Raw genomic sequence first — 20,474 nt, forward strand, 5'->3', positions numbered from 1 at the left:
TATTTAAAATGTTGCCTGAGTGGTCTTTTTCTTTCATTAAGAGTTATTTGGCTACAATCTAGAAACCTATTTACTCTTGCTTTGTTAAAAGATAAAATTTCAATACTATAATAATATTTGATTCTATTTGACGTTACATGTTTGGTATGTGCAGTATACAGAATTACTCTTACCATGGGCCTGGCTTAAGCCATAGTATACAGGTAAGGCTGTTTCATTACATTATTGAAAGTGAGGCTTTAAAGTAGTCACATTGTGGATATTTCATGAAATAAAATTATTTTTCATTGAAGATACTAAGAAAACTTAAAACTCTATAATGGTAGCCCCTTTTTAAAAATCGTCTGGCCAGGCATGGTGGTTCACACCTGTAATCCCAGCACTTTGGGAGGCCAATGTGGGAGGATCCCTTGAGCCCGGAAGTTCAAGACCAGCCTGGGCAACGTAAGGAGACCCCATTGCTACAAAAAATAAAAATAAAATTAGCCAGACGTGTTGGCTCATGCTAATGGTCACAGCTGCTGAGGAGGCTTAGTTGTGAGGATCCTTTGACCTTGAGCCCAGTAGGGCAAGCCTGCAAAGAGCTTTGACCATGCCACTACACTCCAGCCTGGGAGACACAGGGAGACCTCGTCTCAAAAAAAGAAAAAATTTTCCACAGCTCGAGAAAGAGAGAAAATGGTAAAAGGTTGTAATTTGTAAAGATTTCTGATACAGGTTTTATACTGTGTACTTTTAAACATACAACACTTATTCCGTGCTACTCATTTGTTAATATATTTATGACCTTTCCGAAGAGACAAAAGACAAAATATTAAGAATACTTCAATACCAAATAAACTAAAAATTGGTGATTCAAATCAGGTTTGATTTCTTTCTGCGGTACAGAAAGAAATCATTACTATAGTTGTACAACAGATTTTGTCTCAGAGTTTGACTATATTAATAGGAACTTTAAAAGATGTAGCTCTCATGAAATAATTATTTCAGTCCATTGGGGGAAAAACTTCAGAAAACAAAACTTTTCTTCACACAAAAGTCTCAAGGAAATTTTTTGGATAGAATTCTTACAAGGACCTTTTTGCCCAGTTAACTATGTGCTACCTTGTGTCGTTTTACATCCCTATTTATGCCTTGAGTAATCAGTGTGAGGGAGTTTTGGTTTTGGCTTTGGTTTTTGGTCTCCCTCTGATGTCTTCCCCTGTCTCACTCTGTCACCAAGGCTGGAGTGCAGTGGCGTGATCATGGCTTACTGCAGCTTCAACCACCCTGGGCTCAAGTGATCCTCCCACTTCAACCTCCCAACTAGCTGGGACTATGGGTATGCGCCACCATGCCCAGATGATTTTTTTTTATTTTGGGGGCTTGCTGTATTGCCCAGGCAAGACTCAAACTCCTGGGCTTGGCCGGGTGCAGTGGCCCATGCCTGTAATCCCAGCACTTTGGGAGGCCGAGGCCATCCTGGCTATCCTGGCTAACACGGTGAAACCCTGTCTCTACTAAAAAAATAAAAATAAAAAAATTACCCAGGCGTGATGGCAGGCATCTGTAGTCCCAGCTACTCGGGAGGCTGAGGCAGGAGAATGGTGTGAACCCGGGAGGCAGAGCTTGCAGTGAGCTGAGATCGCGTCACTGCACTCCAGCCTGGGTGACAGAGCAAGACTCCGTCTCAAAAAAAAAAAAACACTCCTGGCCTCATGCCATCCTCCCGCCTCAGCCTCCCAGAGGGCCGGGATTACCAGCGTGAACCACTACACTAGGCCAGAATATACTGTTTGAATCTAATACGGAAATATTTTGTAATTCAGCAACTTATTTGAAAGACTTGGTGAAAAGATTGATGGTGACATAGCTGTAGTTTACAATAACTGATTTGATTTGGATTTAATTGATAATGAGTCTAGTTCAGGAATTTCAGTTACTCCTCTTACTTATGTTAGCATTAGAGTTGTATGTTGGAGTTTTTGTTTTCTTTTATGTGAGGATGAAGAGGAAGCCGGCTTATTGGAGCTCTTAAAATCCCAGATTTGTGATAATGCTGCACTCTATGCACAAAAGTACGATGAAGAATTCCAGCGATACCTGCCTCGTTTTGTTACAGCCATCTGGAATTTACTAGTTACAACGGGTCAAGAGGTTAAATATGATTTGGTAAGATGACGGTGGAGAAAAATAATTAAAAGACATTCTCTCCCTATCTTCCCAAGAAATAAGCTGTTGAGTTTTGCTTTTAAAAATATTCTTGTTTTTGTGTTTTGTTCCAGTTGGTAAGTAATGCAATTCAATTTCTGGCTTCAGTTTGTGAGAGACCTCATTATAAGAATCTATTTGAAGACCAGAACACGCTGACGAGTATCTGTGAAAAGGTTATTGTGCCTAACATGGAATTTAGAGGTAATTACGGCAAAGGTATATTAGTATAAATTTACTAAGTCTTTGTTATTTGTAATATATTCAGTCTAATTAATTTATTACTGAATAAAACTTGTATATCATTTATTTCTTATTTTCTAAACCAAGACAGAAGATGTAGTATCTGTAATGAGTTTTCTTGTGCCATGTGAAGGTTTTCTCATGGAAATATTAAATAAGACTTCAAAAATTCCTTTACATTAAGACGATAAGCTACCTGGAATCTCTGTTTAGCGAAAGAATTTGATTTTGTTTCATTTATTGTTTCACTGAATTTTTAGCTGGCTTTGTGTATTTATTTATTTGAGGCAGGGGTCTTGCTCTGTCACCCAGGCTGGAGTGCTGAGTATGGTGCTGGGATTACAGGCATGAGCCACCATGCCTGGCCAGGATTGTGTTTTATATCAAAATAGTTATTAGATCAGTGGTTCTCAAATTATGTCTAGAACAAAATAAGGAAATTAAGGACAATATAGCATGAGATTTTATTTCCTGTTGTGTTTTCATAAAAATATGTTTAAAGGATAAATCTTCTGGCTGGGTGTGGTGGCCCATACCTTTAATCCCAGCACTTTGGGAGGCTGAGGTGGGAGGAACACTTGAGCCCAGGCCAAAATGGCAAAACCTTATCTCTACAAGAAATAAATTAGTTGGGTATAGTGGCATGTGCCTGTGGTCCCAGGTACTCAAGCGGCTTAGGTGGGAGTTTTGCTTGAGCCCAGGAGGTGGAGGCTGCAGTGAGACATGATCACACAACTGCACTCCAGCCTAGGTGACAGAGTGAGACCCCATCTCCAAAGTGTGTGTGTGTGTGTGGATAGATTTTTTTTTTTTTTTTAATTTATATGATAAAAATAGAGATGAGATCTCGCTGTGTTGACCAGGCTGGTCTCAAACTCCTGGCCTCAAGCGATCTTCCCATTTCAGCCTCCAAAAGTGCTGGGTTACACGCACGAGCCACCATGCCGGCCAGATCTGACATTGTCCACTCTACTTATTTGTTGTTGAAATGACTTTAATGAAATAATAGTGATTAAAATTAGGTTGTTGGTTTTTTAATCTTATTTGGTGAAATTTAAAGCTGGCATTCTGATATTGATCCCTAACATTTTTGACAGTTGCAGGTGTAATCCAATTCTGGGGAAATTGTCACATTAGAACAAGTGAGCCTGTCTCACAGTTGTGTGAATTACCTAATACCTCACCTTTCAGGGTAGCATTTGCTGCTCTAGATAATGATTAAGAGTATGTGAAGTAGTCATCTGATAGGAAAGAATTCTTTGCTGTAGAACAAGGCAGTTCTACATACTCTTCTGCATTCTCAGCTGTAAAGTACAGTGACGTCTTTTGGAGTGTTATCTGAAATATCTCTCTCTGTAGCTGCTGATGAAGAAGCATTTGAAGATAATTCTGAGGAGTACATAAGGAGAGATTTGGAAGGATCTGGTGTGTATCTTGGTTTTTTAGTTACTAGTCTTTTAGCAAGCCAGTTTTAAGGTGGTTCTCTTTCTAGTAAATGGGAGAAGTGGGATTGAGCATAAGTGTTTTTTCAGCTGGCTTTCGTTGAGAACTGTTGTCCTTCTTCAGCTTGTCTTAAAAAGCTCTTATATGTGACCTGCATGAAAGTATCAAAAGTTGAATCATTTGTCTATTCTTACATAGTTAGTATTTATCAAAATTCTGTGATTCTGTGACCTCTTTAGTTTCATTTTGATTTCGTATTTCTTGGGGGATTTTTTTTTCATTGTTTGTGTTGCTGATAGCTATTGGGTGGCCGTTTGTGTTTTGTTCTTTTTTTTTTCTTTCTACAATCATAGCCAAATTATTCCAGGCAATTTGTTTTCTTATAAATTGGGTCAGTTTGTTGTTAGTTGTTTTTTTTCCCCATAATATATTTTCTTTTCATTTCATAGATATTGATACTAGACGCAGGGCTGCTTGTGATCTGGTACGAGGATTATGCAAGTTTTTTGAGGGACCCGTGACAGGAATCTTCTCTGGTTATGTTAATTCCATGCTGCAGGAATATGCAAAAAATCCATCTGTCAACTGGAAACACAAAGATGCAGCCATCTACCTAGTGACATCTTTGGCATCAAAAGCCCAAACACAGAAGGTAAATATTTTTAATGTGGTTTTGTTTCTAAAACAGACATCAGTGACACCCACACAAGTCAAAAAGAAATAACGTCTCTGATAATAGAGCCTACTCTGCCAGATAACCTATTAATTCTGATTTAAGATTTATATAATCTCTGAAGATGGCTTTATGTTGATGTATTGAGCACTTAAGTTTCTTATAGACCAGAAAATTGATTATGCCCCACTTGTTACCTTAGCTGAGATCTGCTGTATAAAATATGCTTAACTTAGCTGTTCTTTAATTTTGGAAAGTTTATTGTCTATTAGTATAGTCTTATTTTACGTTTTTACTTTTTTGAGACAGAGTCTCGCTTTGTCACCAAGCTGGAGTGCAATGGCGCGATCTCAGCTCACTGCAACCTCCACCTCCTGAGTTCAAGTGACTCTCCTGCCTCAGCCTCCCAAGTAACTGGGATTATAAGTGTGCACCACCACACCTGGCTAATTTTTGTATTTTTTGTAGAGACAGGATTTTACCATATTGGCCAGGGTAGTCTCCAATTCCTGACTTCATGCGATCCTTACACCTCCGCCTCCCAGAGTGCTGGGAAACAGGTGTGAGCCACCATGTCTGGACAATATAGTCTTATTTTATATTTTATACATAAGCAATTTGTGTTTTGAAGTGTTCTTTTTCTTTTCTTTTCTTTTCTTTTTTTTTATTTGAGACATCATCCAGGCTGGAATGCATTGGCAAGATCTCAGCTTGCTGCAACCTCTGCCTCCCGGGTTCAAGCAATTCTTGTGCCTCAGCCTCCCGAGTAGCTAGAATTACAGGTGCATGTAACCACACTGGCTAATTTTTTGTATTTTTAGTAGAGATGGGGTTTTGCCATGTTGGCCAGGCTGGTCTTGAACTCCTGACTTCAAGTGATCCACCCGCCTCAGCCTCCCAAAGTGTTGAGATTACAGCCGTGAGCTCCTCTACCCAGCCAGTACAGTCTCATTTTATACATAAGCAGTTTGTGTTTTGAAGTGTTCATCTCCATTTTTAACGTGGTTTTCTAAACTTGCCTAAATTTCTAATGTAGATATATACAGGTATTTTGTTATCTTACCATGTTATGAATTTGCTTTTCAGCATGGAATTACACAAGCAAATGAACTTGTAAACCTAACTGAGTTCTTTGTGAATCACATCCTCCCTGATTTAAAATCAGCTAATGGTGAGTTGTGAAATTCTTGCTTTTTTTACAGCTTACCACACTATATCTGCAATTAAAAACATGGCTTCCTATCCTTGTTCCCATTCATTCTTTTTTTCTTTTCTTTTGAGATGGTGTCTCACTCTTACCCAGGCTGGAGTGCGGTGGCGTGGTCTCCACTCACTGCAACCCCTGCCTCCTGCGTTCAAATTATTCTCCTGCCTCAGCTTACCAAGCAGCTGGGACTACAGGCACATACCAGTATGCCTGGCTAATTTTTATATTTTTTGTAGAGACAGGGTTTCCCCTTGTTGGCCAGGCTGGTCTCGAACTCCTAACCTCAGGTGATCCACCTGCGTTGGCCTCCCAAAGTGCTGGGATTGCAGGCATGAGCCTCCATGCCCTGCCTATTATTTCTTTTATTAATAAAATCTCAAATGGTTTCCCCAGGTCTTGTCCATGTGAAATTAATTATTGATAAAATATTGCCTGATTAGGAAGAAAATAGGAATAAGTACAACTAAACTGTAACTCAGTTTTGCTACCTAGTGGATAAATAATTATACATTGGCTTCCTTTTTTATTTGAAAAATGAATTCTTAAAAATTGGAGTACAGTTCAAAGAACTAGAAAATTGATAAATATTAAGGATATCTTTTGGCTGGGCGCAGTGGCTCACCCTTGTAATCCCAGCACTTTGGGAGGCCAAGGTGGGCGGATCATGAGATCAAGAGATCGAGACCAACCTGGCCAAAATGGTGAAACCCCGTCTCTACTAAAAATAAAAAAACTAGCCGGACGTGGTGGCACATGCCTGTAAGCCCAGCTACTCGGGAGGCTGAGGCAGGAGAATCGCTTGAATCCAGGAGGCAGGGGTTGCAGTGAGCTGAGATCGTGCCACTGCACTGTAGCCTGGGAGGCAGAGCGAGACTCTGTCTCAAAAAAAAAAAAAAATTAAGGATAGTTTCTGATGTTTATGAATGTATTCCTCTAGATTCAGATATATTCTTTAAAAAAAAAAAAATTTTTAATGTGGGAAATTTATATACACCTAAAGGTGAAGAGAATATTGTAATACGCTCCTATGTGACTATCATCTAGCTTCAAGAATTATTAACATTTAGTGATCTATTCCTTTCATTTATTTCCCTACCACTGGAATAATGTAAAGCAAATTCCAGCTAGAGAGACATGTTTCTAATTCAGAATAGCTTCACTTCTGGGAATGTAGGTAGACATGCTCACCGATGCATGGTCCAGCTCATTTTTACTCAATTATATAATATGTGTTCCTTTGTCATGAAATAGGCATGAGGAAAAATAAAATTATTTATAATCCTACCAAAATTAATGGCTAAATAGTAAATCATTATATAATTAACTGTGCTTTAATTACTTGACATTTTATCATTTTTTTGTAACTCTGATGATATCACTAATTTGGAAGTAATGATCCTTACCACTTAACTATGGCTTTCTGTTTTTTTAATAGTGAATGAATTTCCTGTCCTTAAAGCTGATGGTATCAAATATATTATGATTTTTAGAAATCAAGTAAGTAGCTTTTTATTTGTTACATGCTGCTTAATCTCTTTAAGAGTTTTATTATGTACCACCTTCTTGTCTACTGTGCAGTCATTTTATATCCACATCTAACAAAATTAACAGTGATTTCTTTATAACTTAGAATTTCAGACCATGCTTAATTTTCCTCAGATGTCTTTTTGCAATTACAGTAATAGAATTGGAATCTAGATACTGTCCACACATTGCTTACAGTTGATTGTGTCTTAAGTCTCTTAATTTACAACAGAGAGGTCCTTCTTTCCCGCTTTTTGTTTGAGATAGAGTCTCATTCTGTCACCCAGGCTGGAGTGCAGTGGCTCCATCTTGGCTCACTGCAACCTCTGCCTCCTGAGTTCACGTGATTCTCCTGTCTCAGCTTCCCGAATAGCTGGGATTACAGACACCTGCCACCACACCTCGCTAATCTTTTGTATTTTTAGTAGAGACAGGGCTTCCCCATGTTGGCCAGGCTGGTCTCAAACTCCTGACCTCAGGCGATCTGCCCACCTCGGCCTCCCAAAGTGCTAGAATTACAGGCATGAGCCACTGCACCCAACTGCCTTCCTTTCCTTTATTTATTTATTTATTTTTGAGACGGATCTCGCTCTGTCATCCAAGCTGGAATGCAGTGGCTCGGCTCACTGTAACCTCTGCCTTCTGGGTTCAAGCAATTCTGCCTCAGCCTCCCTAGTAGCTGGGATTACAGGCATCTGTCACCACGCCTGGCTAACTTTTTGTATTTTTAGTAGAGATGGGGTTTCCCCATGTTGGCCAGGCTGGTCTCAAACTCCTGACCTCAGGTGATGCACCAGCCTTGGCTTCCCAAAGTGCTAGGATTACAGCCATGAGCCACTGCACCTGGCCTCTACTCTCTTATGCTTGTTGTTGGAGAAAACACTCATTTATCTTAGAGAGTTTCTCGCATTTTACTTTTGGCTGATTGCATCCTAATGGTATACAGTCATCCCTCAGTATGCAAGGGGTATTGGTTCCAGGACCCCTGAATATCCCAAAGTTCATGCATAGTTAGGTCCCACATTTGGCCCTGCAGAATCCTCATACATGAAAAGCCAGTCTCCCATATACAGATTTTGCATCCCAGGAATACCGTGTTTTCTGTTTGCATTTGGTCTAAAACAAATCCAGCCAGGCACGGCGGCTTGTGCCCGTAATCCCAGCACTTTGAGAGGCTGAGGCAGACAGATCATTTGAGGTCAGGAGTTTGAGACCACCTTGGCCAACGTGACAAAACCCCATCTCTACTAAAAATACAAAAATTAGCCGTGTGTGGTGGCACACGCCTGCAGTCCTAGCTACTCGGGAGGCTGAGGCATGAGAATCACTTGAACCCAGGAGGGGGAGGTTGCAGTGAGCCAAGATCGTGCCATTGCACTCCAGCCTGGACAACAGAGCAAGAGTCAAACCTGTGTTGTTCAAGGGTCTCCTGTAGTTTATGTTGTCCCTCTAATCCCCATATTTTCTATATCGGTAAATCTGGGGACTTGATTAGACTTAGATTCCTTGGTCGGGGGTGACACAAGAAAGCATCATAGGTATACTTTCTGTTTCATTTTATCAGGATATACACAATATCTGGTGGCCTTTTTTTTTTTTTTTTTTTTTTCATTTTGGCTCAATGCAAGCTCCACCTCTTGGGTTCACGCCATTCTCCTGCCTCAGCCTCCCAAGTAGCTGGGACTACAGGCGTCCGGCAACACACCTGGCCCTTGGTTATCCATTTCTAATGATGTTAAGAGTGATCAGTGGATTCAGATGAAGGAGAACGTTACATTGTCAACACTTTTTAAGTAGCATTTTAAAAATTGAGATATACTTTACATAATAGAAGTTTTGCCATTTTATTTATTTTTGTTTTATTCTAATTTTTTTTTTTTTTTTTTTTTTTTTGGAGACGGAGTTTCCCTCTCGTTGCCCAGTCTGGAGTGCAGTGGCACGATCTCGGCTCACTGCAACATCCGCCTCCTGGGTTCAAGCGATTCCCTTGCCTCAGCCTCCGAGTAGCTGGGATTATAGGCATCCGCCACCATGCCCGGCTAATTTTGTATTTTTAGTAGAGACGGGGTTTCTCCATGTTGGTCAGGCTGGTCTCAAACTCCCGATCTCAAGCAATTCACCTGCCTCAGCCCCCCAAAGTGCTAGGATTACAGGCGTTAGCCACCGTGCCCGGCTTTATTCATTTATTTTTGAGACAAGGTCTCACTGTCGCCCAGTGCACTACTACGATCATAGCTCACTGCAGCCTTGAACTTGTAGGTTCAAGCGACCCTTTTGCCTAAGCCTCCCTGAGTAGCCAAGACTATAGGTGTGTGCCACACCACCTGACTAATTTTTTATATTTTTTACTTAGTTTATTCTTTCCTTCTTTTCTTTTCTCTTTTCTTTATTTTTCTGTCTTCTGTCTTTTTTTTTTTTTTTTTTTTTTTTGAGAGGTAGTCTTGCTCTGTTGCCCAGGCTGGAGTGCAGTGGTATGATCTCGGCTCACTGCAGCCTCCGCCTGCCAGTTCACGCAATTCTTCTGCCTCAGCCTCCTGAGTAGCTGGGATTACAGGTTCCTGCCACCATGCCCAGCTAATTTTTGTATTGTTAGAAAAGACGGGGTTTTACCATATTGGCCAGGCTGTACTCAAACTCCTGACCTCAGGTGATCCACCACCACCTCAGCCTCCGAAAGTGCTGGAATTACAGGCGTGAGCTACCCATACCCGGCCCATTTCTTTATTTTTTGAAACACGGTCTCGTTCTGTCGCCCAGGCTGGAGTGCAGTGACATGACCACAGCTCACTGCAGCGTTGAACTCCTGGGCTCAAGCAGTCCTTCCACTTCAGCCTCCCAAGTAGCTGGAACCCAGGCATGTGCCGCCACGCCCAGCTAGGTGGCATTACTTTTAAAAAATGAATTGAGAAAAACAATAGAGAATACCTGCTTCCCCAGTTAGAGTGTGTTGGAATTTGCCAATCTTAAATGGTATCTATCTCATTGCAGTTTTAATTTATATTTGATTTATTTTGAGTTCAATTAAGCACCTTTCCATTTGAAGGGTCCATTTTCATTTCTTTTCTGTGAACTGTGAATTCATATTCTTTTGCCCATTTTTCTATCTGATTGTTGGTCTTAATTTTTAGAGAACGTGTAGTTTTTCTTCTGATTCTTAATGCCTAGGTCTGAGAAAAAAATCAAAATGTTTTTTCTGAGATGTACTGAGAAAAATGTACTGAGAAAAATGTACTGAGAAAAAAATGTACTGAGAAAAAAATCAAAATGTGCAGTCATTTTATTCCTTTGATGTCTTTGCCCAGTAAAAGTGGTGCCATCTTGCAAAATATTTTAAACACACAAGCAGGAATAAAACAATATGATGATTACTGAAATAATCCTCGAAAATCTTAAAACTCCAGGCCGTATTTATTTATACATACATATACAGTGGAGGTACTCCAGGTGCTCCCTGCCCAGTCAGTGCCTTTCTCTCTATAGGTAATTACTGTCATGAATTCAGTGTATTTTATACCCATGTAAGTGCTTTTCTTATACTTTCACTACGTGTTTATGTTTCTGCAAAAATTATTTAGTATTCTGTAGGTTTTAATTTTTTTTGTTTTTAGATGGAGTCTTGCTTTCTTGCCAAGGTTCAAGCCGTTCTCCTGCCTCAGCCTCCCAAGTAGCTGGGACTGCAGGTGCCCACCAATTTTTGATAGAGACAGGGTTTCGCTATCTTCACCAGGCTAGTCTCGAACTCCTGACCTCAGGTGATCCACCCGCCTCAGCCTCCCAAAGTGCTGGGATTACAGTCGTGATTCACTACGCCTGGCCTAGGTTTTAAATTTTTGTTTATATAAATGACATCATACCGTGGGTTTCATTTTTTGTTTTTGTTTTTTTTTTTTAAAGACAGAGTCTTCGCTCTGTCGCTCAGGCTGGAGTGCAGTGGCATGATCTCAGCTCACTGCAAGCTCTGCTTCCCTGGTTCACACCATTCTCCTGCCTCAGCCTCTTGAGTAGCTAGGACTACAGGCGACTGCCACCATGCCCGGCTAATTTTTTTTGTATTTTTTAGTAGAGACGGGGTCTCACCGTGTTAGCTAGGATGTTCTTGATCTCCTGACCTCGTGATCCACCCCCCTCGGACTCCCAAAGTGTTGGGATTACAGGCGAGAGCCACTGCGCCCAGCCTTTTCTGTTTTATTTTGAGAATGGGGTCTTGCTCTGTTGCCCAGGCTGGAGTGCAGTGGTGCGATCATAGCTTACCTCAGTCAGGAAATTCTGCACTCAAGCGATCCTCCTGCCTTAGCCTCCCTAGCTGATGGGATTACAGGCATGCTCCACCATACCCTGCTACATCATGACTGTTTGTGCTTAACATCGTTTTTGAGTTATTCATTTAGTGCCTAAAGTGAACCACCTACCTCAGCCTTTCAAGTAGTTGGGACTACAGGAATTCACTACCATGCCCAGCTAATTTTTTATTTTTTATTTTTTTAAATAGAGATGGGGTCTCGCTATGTTGCCCAGGCTGATCTTGAGCTCCTGAGCTTAAGCGATTGTTCTACCTTGGTTTCCCAAAGTATTGGGATTACAGACAGGAATGAACCATGATACCCAGCAGGCTTTTCTAGTTTAGACTAATGAATATTTCAAATTTAGAGGTTTTTAATGAAGATTGTTCTTATATTTGTTGCTTTTTGGGGGTGGGGAGAGAACAAAAAATGAGACACAAAAAGGTTAAATAAGTTTTTCAAGAAATATCTGCTACTGATAATTCTTAGGTTTGGTGAAATCTTAGTCTGCTTCTCTGTGATATTATTCTATGGTATGTTGATTTATCTACAAGATGTTATTTATCCTCATAGTTTTGTGCTCTGAAAAGGAGAATTTAGAAAGTGGAAACTGAACCATTATGTGCAAGTAAAAGTTTTGATCTGGGCAGCAGCATCATCTATTAGAGCTTAAAAATAGCAAATTGTTTAAATCAACAGGCCCTTCTCTTCCAATTGTTTTTTACTCAAATATGGAATCATTGCATTTAGAGCATGTATATTATTGTGTTTTTTAGGTGCCAAAAGAGCATCTTTTAGTCTCGATTCCTCTCTTGATTAATCATCTTCAAGCTGAAAGTATTGTTGTTCATACTTACGCAGCTCATGCTCTTGAACGACTCTTTACTATGCGAGGGCCTAACAATGCCACTCTGTGAGTATTTTATTCTAAAGTTTTTAAGCCTGGGATAGGGGCTGTACTGTGCTTCTCAAAGATATCTCTGAATGTTTTCATAATTTCACTAGCAGGAAAACAAATGTCTGCTTTTTATTCATTTATACTGTCTCATTCTAAAAGGATTTGAGGCTGCTTACCAGAATAGCTGCATTATGACAATACAATTAAATAAACTGGAGCCTAGGAAAGTAACTGGAATAAAGTTAACAAACAGAAATGTGTGTCAAAGGATCCTATATAGTAGTTAAAGAAACTCTAGATTTTATTTGGAGTCTCTTAGCAGCCAAGGCAAAGAGGGAAACTTGGGGAGTTAAAATTTTCACAGTGTCTATGAGATTAAAATTAAAGCAAGAGAATACTGTACAATAGTAGTAGTGGTGTTCTCAGCAACATCATGTAACGGTTATTTTCATGTGGCTGTTTGCCTAATGTCACTTATTTCTGAGATATGACCAAACCGAATGAAAGTAATTCACTAGGGGCCAAGAAAATAGCTCTTCTGGCCTGAACTAAGGATGAAATATAGAGGAATGGATGGTCTGCCTGTCTTTCAGGCCACTGTTCAACAGTATTATTTCTTGAAATTAAGCTTTGGGTAAGAGATGGAAAACAGTTCTAGGTTCTTTCCTTCATCAAGAACTTGAAGTACAGATACTCTCAGTGGCCAGTTAAGAGTAGAAAGGACATCCTTTGAGGTGAGTCAAGCCAGTACCTATCTTCAGGCCCAGAATTTATACAGAAAACAGTTCTGAATCTTGCTCCACCTCCAAAAAAAAATAAATAAATGATGGAGACTCCTGAGATTCTGAGTTCTGTTCTCAGTGGTAATAGTTACAAACCAGGGACAACTGTTGCAACATTAGATGTTGTTGGGTTTAGCTGGCTTTTTGGTTCAGTTGTATTTGGTTCTCGATGTGCCTTCTTAGGAGATTAACATGAGCACATGTAAAAAAGTTATTTTCCTAAACCATCTATCAATTGTCAGTGGTGGGAGATGGCTCAGTTTTATGCTGAGAAGGGTGACATAGTGGTTGCCAAGGGTAATCCACAGTGACAAGCTCAAGAGTTGGTAGTGACTGAAAGCTGTTTTTTCATCTATAGCTTTACAGCTGCAGAAATCGCACCGTTTGTTGAGATTCTGCTAACAAACCTTTTCAAAGCTCTCACACTTCCTGGCTCTTCAGAAAATGAATATATTATGAAAGGTAGGCTGTTTCCCTGGTGTGCAGACTACAGGTATCCAATCTCAGATTGTAAGGGTAAGTATAACCTGAGTTATACTTCAGGTTATACGGTCTATGAACCAGATAATGTTTACCAAGGAGTAAGTTAGTTTAGGTATTTCAAAATGAAAAACATTATCTTGTTTACTGTTGACAGTAATCTTTTTTTTTTTTTTTTGAGACGGAGTCTTGCTCCATTGCCCAGGCTGGAGTGCAATGGTTTGATCTCAGCTCACTGCCACCTCTCCCTTCTGGGTTCAAGTGATTCTCCTGCCTCAGCCTCCTAACTGGGATTACAGGCGCGCCCCACCATGCCCGCCTAATTTTTGTATTTTTAATAGAGACAGGGTTTTGCCATATTGGCCAGGCTGGTCTCAAACTCCTGATCTCAAATATCTGCCTGCCTCAGCCTCCCAAAGTGCTGGGATTAGAGGACACTGCACCTGGCCAACAGTAATCTTAATTTGATATGGAACCTCTCATTACAGAAAATGTAGCAAAGCCCTTTTTTTCTTCCCTAGGCTGAGTTTCTTTAAGGCAAAGAAGAGATCATGCAACATTTATTAACTACATGTTCATCTTGGTAGGGGCGAAATGTGGGTGCCTGTGGTAGACTATACAAACCGTCTTCTTACATACTGCCAAGGACACAGGCAGCTGTATGCATCCACAGTCCGGTGTATCCATCCACCAGGCACTACATTAGTTGGGTGTCCTGGTGCCAGCTCTGAATTTAGAGACAGTCTCAGTGTTTTTCACTGTTGAATCCCAAAAGCCTAGCACATTGGGTCATAGGAAGCACTTTTCACAGAAACTCCCTGATCCTTCCAGTCGGGATCAGAAATCCTAGAGTGGCTGTGTGTGTCTGGGTGTATGTTTCCAACACTGTCCTTCCCCCAACAATGATGTGTAATTACTGTTGTTTAATGTCTTTTTTTTTTTTTTTTTTGAGATAGAGTTTGACTCTTGTTGCCCAGGCTGGAGTGCAATGGCACAATCTCAGCTCACTGCAGCCTCACCCTCCTGGGTTCAAGCATTTCACCTTCTTCAGCCTCCCGAGTAGCTGGGATTACAGGCATATGCCACCATGCCCAGCTAATTTTGGATTTTTAGTAGAGATGGGGTTTCTGCATGTTGGTCAGGCTGGTCTCGAACTCCCAACCTCAGGTGATCCACCCGCCTCGGCCTCCCAAAGTGCTGGGATTTCAGGTGTGAGCCACTGCACCCAGCCTTAATGTCCATTTCTATAAGAGCAGCTAACTTTGTGGTCTTCATTACTGTGTTTTTAGGGTATGTAAGTATACACAGTATATAATACCTTCTCTGTACAGCTGTATGAGTGAATGAAATAATTATGTGCCAGCCTAGTGGAGGAGCACCAATTTATCCTCTACCCTTTTAACCCAGGTCAGGGAAAGATTTTCTCTAGGAAGTGATGTCTAAGCTGAGATACGACCTAACCGAATGTTAGGTGTGAGGGATAGGTAGCAATCTGTTGAAGGGTGGATGAGTCTTTGGCTCTGGTAAAAGAGGAAACATTATGTGCACAGTTCAGGAGGCAAGAGCAGATGGCCTTCTATCCTTTCTACCTGGCATGTATTTGGGGCTCTGCTTAGTAAACATTTATTTTGGAAATGTTATTTGTGGAAAGAGCTTTCATATATTTTTAGCTGACAAATTTCTTTTTCTCCCATGCTTCCTATTTTTAACCCATTTATGGTCTTACTTTTGAGCAATATTTTTGCAATTTGGACTCTCTGTGGCTTTACATGTATTTTTAGAATTTTTTAAGGCTCCTAATCTCCCTTTTTTTGAGTGAGGTGGGTAGGCAGTTTTCTCTTTCAGTTTCCTGTAGTGTGAGATCATGTTTCCTTTAGGCTAGGGCTAAACATTTTCTGATGCTGATTTCTTTTTTTTTTTTTGAGAGAGAGTCTCACTCTGTCTCCCAGGCTGGAGTGCAGTGGCATGATCTTGGCTCACTGCAACCTCCACTTCCCAGGTTCAGGTAATTCTCACACCTCAGCCTCCCGAGTAGCTGGGACTACAGACGTGCACCACATACCTGGTTAATTTTGCTATTTTTAATAGAGATGAGTTTCTCCATGTTGGCCAGGTTGGTCTCAAACTCTGGCCTCAAGTGATCCGCCAGCCTTGGCCTCCCAAAGTGCTGGGGTTACAGGTGTGAGCCACCAAGCATGACCTCTGCTACTGATTTCTAAGAGAAAGAGACCCCCAAACAGTTCTCTCAGACTCACCTGCTCCATTCATGTCAGCTCACTGTTTCTTCCTCTTAGCCTCTTTAGTTCATTATTTTTTAAACCTTGAGCCTTCTAGAAATACTTATTTCCCAGCTAAATTTTGTTGCCAACCCCTGTCCTAATTTTAAAAGGAAGGGAAATTTAGATTATTTTTAAATGTGGAGAGCTATCTTGGGGTCGTCTAAGCATCTTAAAATTTAGTTGATGAATTAGTGCGCTTTTTTTCCCCCCAGTCGCTCTCTTATTCTGAAGTTTAACTAAACTCTATTTGTTTTTGCTGTTTTTATATTTTACAGCTATCATGAGAAGTTTTTCTCTCCTACAAGAAGCCATAATCCCCTACATCCCTACTCTCATCACTCAGCTTACACAGAAGCTATTAGCTGTTAGTAAGGTAATAGAGCCAATTTTGAAAGTGGGGTTCCTTTTTTATTTGCTCCAAACTGTTTGGGCCTCAGAACTCTTTGGCATTACGTGAAGCTTTAGAGAAGGTCTATGAATTCTTACTGACGAGCCGCTAATGTACTTTTCTGAAACTGTGGGCATGCTGCTAGATTGGAGACATAATAGCAGTCACTTTTAAGTGTATGCTAGAAGCTTGAATACATTTTCATTCTCATTACAAAAGTAACATGTTTATTGTAGAAAAAGAAAGTGCAGATGATCCAGAATTACCTTAAATAGAGTTAAGTAGGCTTTGCACTAAGATATAAAAGAGGCTATCTGGACTTCCATGAAATGATTATTAAAATTCCTTTGTGTTTTCTTCCTTACTCTTACTTCTCAAAAGGAAAGTTTACTCTTCGATCAAAATTTTACAGATACTTAGATTCATGTTTATTAACACTGTTTTAGAAATAAAATATCAGTTTAAGGCTGACAATTCCTTTTTAGATGCTATTCTTGATCTTATGAGAATTACATCAATTCATAGGAAGTGTTGGAGGGATTTTGGAGAACAGAGTGATTATTGTTCAACTGAGTAAGGGTCTTTGGATTACTTAGGGCCTTGAGGGATGGAGGGGGAAGGGAACCCAAGTCTCCACTTCCCATACGTATACAATCTCATGTTTTGATTCAGATTTGTATGCTAATAGCCTTCCAAGAACCTATTTAAAGAAAAACGGGGTTTTGTTGCTTAAAAAGAACATAAAAAACTACTTGTTTGGGGGATTATCACTCAATAGACATAGACATTGCGGCCCACAGAAGTTAAGGCTAGTGGCATTACTAGGACTTAGTATTTCTTCTCTGCAAGGGCACATGGGTTTAAGACAAGTTACTTACAGCTCTGGGAGCTGAGGTTTGTATAAGCAACTCTGTAACTCTGAAGTATTTTTTTCATAGTGGACTTTGGGCCATTAAAAAAAATTCAGATGAACAAGTACTAGATTGTTGTAATTGGTGTTTTTTTCTTAATTTTGATTTTTAAAAAATAAGATGGCCTCTATTTTAAATGTGTTTTATAAAGGTTAAGTGTGGATTATTAGCATCATTGGCTTTTTTTTTTTTTTTAATTTCAGAACCCAAGCAAACCTCACTTTAATCACTACATGTTTGAAGCAATATGTTTATCCATAAGAATAACTTGCAAAGCTAACCCTGCTGCTGTTGTAAATTTTGAGGAGGCTTTGTTTTTGGTGTTTACTGAAATCTTACAAAATGATGTGCAAGGTAAGTTAACGAAAATTATTTTCTTTGTAATGGAATAAAATTAACATTGCTATAAAATGTAGCCTGCCTAAGCGATGTGGGCCTTTTGTGTCAGCCATTCCTTCTGAAGCTCACAGCTCTGTTTTTACTTTTATCAACAGAATTTATTCCATACGTCTTTCAAGTGATGTCTTTGCTTCTGGAAACACACAAAAATGACATCCCGTCTTCCTATATGGCCTTATTTCCTCATCTCCTTCAGCCAGTGCTTTGGGAAAGAACAGGAAATATTCCTGCTCTAGTGAGGCTTCTCCAAGCATTCTTAGAACGTGGTTCAAACACAATAGCAAGTGCTGCAGCTGACAAAATTGTGAGTCAGGTTTTGGTATAATTGTAATTTTATAAAGTAGCTTGGAGAAACTGGGGATGGCAGATGTTTGGAATTTTTTTATTTAAAATAAATTTAAGGCTGGGGGCAATGGCTCAAGCCCACCACTTTGGAAGCCTCTAGTGGAAGGATCCCTTGAGCCAAGGAGTTTAAGACCAGCCTGAGCAACATGGTGAGACCCATCTCTACAAAGAAAAAAAAGCTTTTTAATTAGCTGGACACAGTGGAGCATGCCTGTGGTCCCATCTACTTGGAGGGCTAAGGTGAGAGGGTTGCTTGAGCTCAGGAGTTTGAGGCTGCAGTGAGCCATGATCTCACCATTGCACTCCATCCTGGGCAACAGAGCTAGACCCTGTCTCTTAAAAAAATGTAATAATAAGGGAAATAATTCCTAGAAAATGTTATGGTATGTTTTATTAGAATTCTATATCCTTTAGTTATTTATATCCATGATGGAAAATTGTAAAAACAGAGCCAAACAGGTTGATTTTAAGAACTTAACTTTGGTCAGGCGTGCTGGCTCACACCTGTAATCTCAGCACTTTGGGAGACTGAGGTGGGCACATCACCCGAGGTCAGTTCAAGACCAGCCTGGCCAACATGGTGAAACCCTGTCTCTACTAAAAATAAAAATTAGCTGGGTGTGGTGGCGCGTGCCTGTAATCCCAGATACTTGGGAGGCTGAGGCAGGAGAATCATTTGAACCTGGGAAGCAGAGGCAGTGAGCCAAGATCACCCCATTGCACTCCAGCCTGGGCAACAGGAGTGAAACTCCATCTCAAAAAAAAAAAAAATTAATAGCTATGTGGGAGGAATTTTTCCCCATATGTTCCAGAAATAATTAAAGAGAAAAGGATAATTAGATTATTACGGTATGAACTCTGTTTTAAGACACACATCATGTTTAACTTTTTGAATAATTATTCCTGTTGGTTAACCATTTGCTCTTGGATCTCATTTCTTACAGCCTGGGTTACTAGGAGTCTTTCAGAAGCTGATTGCATCCAAAGCAAATGACCACCAAGGTTTTTATCTTCTAAACAGTATAATAGAGCACATGCCTCCGTGAGTATGACTGCTTTGTGCATTTATTCAGAAATTTTGTTAGGTGCTCAGAAAAGTGCTGAATTTATATTGTTGATTTTTTTAAATTCTTTAGTGAATCAGTTGACCAATATAGGAAACAAATCTTCATTCTGCTATTCCAGAGACTTCAGAATTCCAAAACAACCAAGTTTATCAAGAGTAAGTAAAATCATCTGGATGTTCTGCAGAAGTAATGAAAGAAAGTAGCTAAAACTCTTAGACTTTATGGTTGCAGATAAACTTTTTATCCATTTTAAACTTTATGCAAAAAATACTTGGCCACGTGTGGAGGTTCACGCCTGTAATTGCAGCACTTTGGGTGGCCAAGTGAGGCGGATCACCTGAGGTCAGGAGTTCAAGACCAGCCTGGGCAACATGGCGAAACCCTGTCCCTACGAAAAGTGCAAAAAAATTAGCCAGGCATGGTGGCATGTGCCTGTAGTCCCAGCTGCTTGGGAGGCTGAGGTGGGAGGATCACTTGAGTCCCAGAGGTTGAGGCTGCAGTGAGCCAAGATCATACCCACTGTACTCCATCCTGGGTGATAGAGTGAGACCCTGTTTCAAAAAAATATATATATTTTAAGGGCCTGGTGCGGTGGCTCTCATCTGTAATCCCAGTACTTTGGGAGGTGAAAGTGGGAGTATTCCTTGAGCCCAGGAGTTAAAGACCAGCCTGGGCAACATGGTAAGACCCTGTCTCTGCAAAATAGCCAAGCATGGTGGTGTGTGCCTATAGTCCCAGCTACTCAGGAGGCAGAGGTGGGAGGATCCCTTGAGCCTGGAAAGTTAAGGCTGCGTGAGCTGTGATCACCCTATTGCACCCAGCCTAGGTGACAGGGTGAAACCTTCTCACAAGAAAAAAGAAAATAGTTTAAGATGTTTGTGTTCTCCAAACATTTAGTGTCAGTCATATTGTGTTCCAGAGGTTGGTTTATGGTTGGATACCAAAACATTTTTTCAATAGAGAGAATGATATAAGGAAATATAAATCAAAGAGAGATGGCATGTAAAGGTCTAGGATAGAAAGGCAAGTTTGTATTTATTAGAAGGCAAGTATTGACGCCACAGCCTTTGGATGTTAATGATTATGCATTGGTTTATTTTGCAGACTTCTCAATTACCAGTTCAGTGTGTGAGTTCTCTGTGTTGATATTCTGCATCTTCTTTCAACAGGTTTTTTAGTCTTTATTAATTTGTATTGCATAAAATATGGGGCACTAGCACTACAAGAAATATTTGATGGTATACAACCAAAGTAAGTTTGTTTTTATTATTTTTTAAAGGAAGACAATGTTTTGACTTTTTTTTTTTAGTACAAATCAGTATCTCTGTCTTATAGATGACGTTGTGGTTCTTGGTATGGAGATAG

General features: G+C 40.2%; 1 protein-coding gene across 6 annotated transcripts in view; it reads left to right on the forward strand.

Moving 5' to 3' along the window:
- The window catches only part of CSE1L (chromosome segregation 1 like), a 47,945-nt gene that overhangs the window by 22,127 nt on the left and 5,344 nt on the right, over positions 1–20,474 (forward strand). For all 6 annotated transcript variants that reach the window (NM_001257813.1, XM_077948400.1, XM_077948399.1 and 3 more), the window contains 14 exon segments: positions 1,984–2,151; positions 2,265–2,394; positions 3,793–3,858; positions 4,326–4,528; positions 5,636–5,720; positions 7,192–7,253; positions 12,337–12,473; positions 13,599–13,702; positions 16,275–16,372; positions 17,502–17,652; positions 17,793–18,001; positions 18,987–19,084; positions 19,179–19,264; positions 20,279–20,360. In NM_001257813.1, the coding sequence (NP_001244742.1) occupies positions 1,984–2,151; positions 2,265–2,394; positions 3,793–3,858; positions 4,326–4,528; positions 5,636–5,720; positions 7,192–7,253; positions 12,337–12,473; positions 13,599–13,702; positions 16,275–16,372; positions 17,502–17,652; positions 17,793–18,001; positions 18,987–19,084; positions 19,179–19,264; positions 20,279–20,360 (1,679 nt within the window).

This window comes from Macaca mulatta, chromosome 10 (genome assembly GCF_049350105.2).
Source record: "Macaca mulatta isolate MMU2019108-1 chromosome 10, T2T-MMU8v2.0, whole genome shotgun sequence".
Lineage (NCBI taxonomy): Eukaryota > Metazoa > Chordata > Mammalia > Primates > Cercopithecidae > Macaca > Macaca mulatta.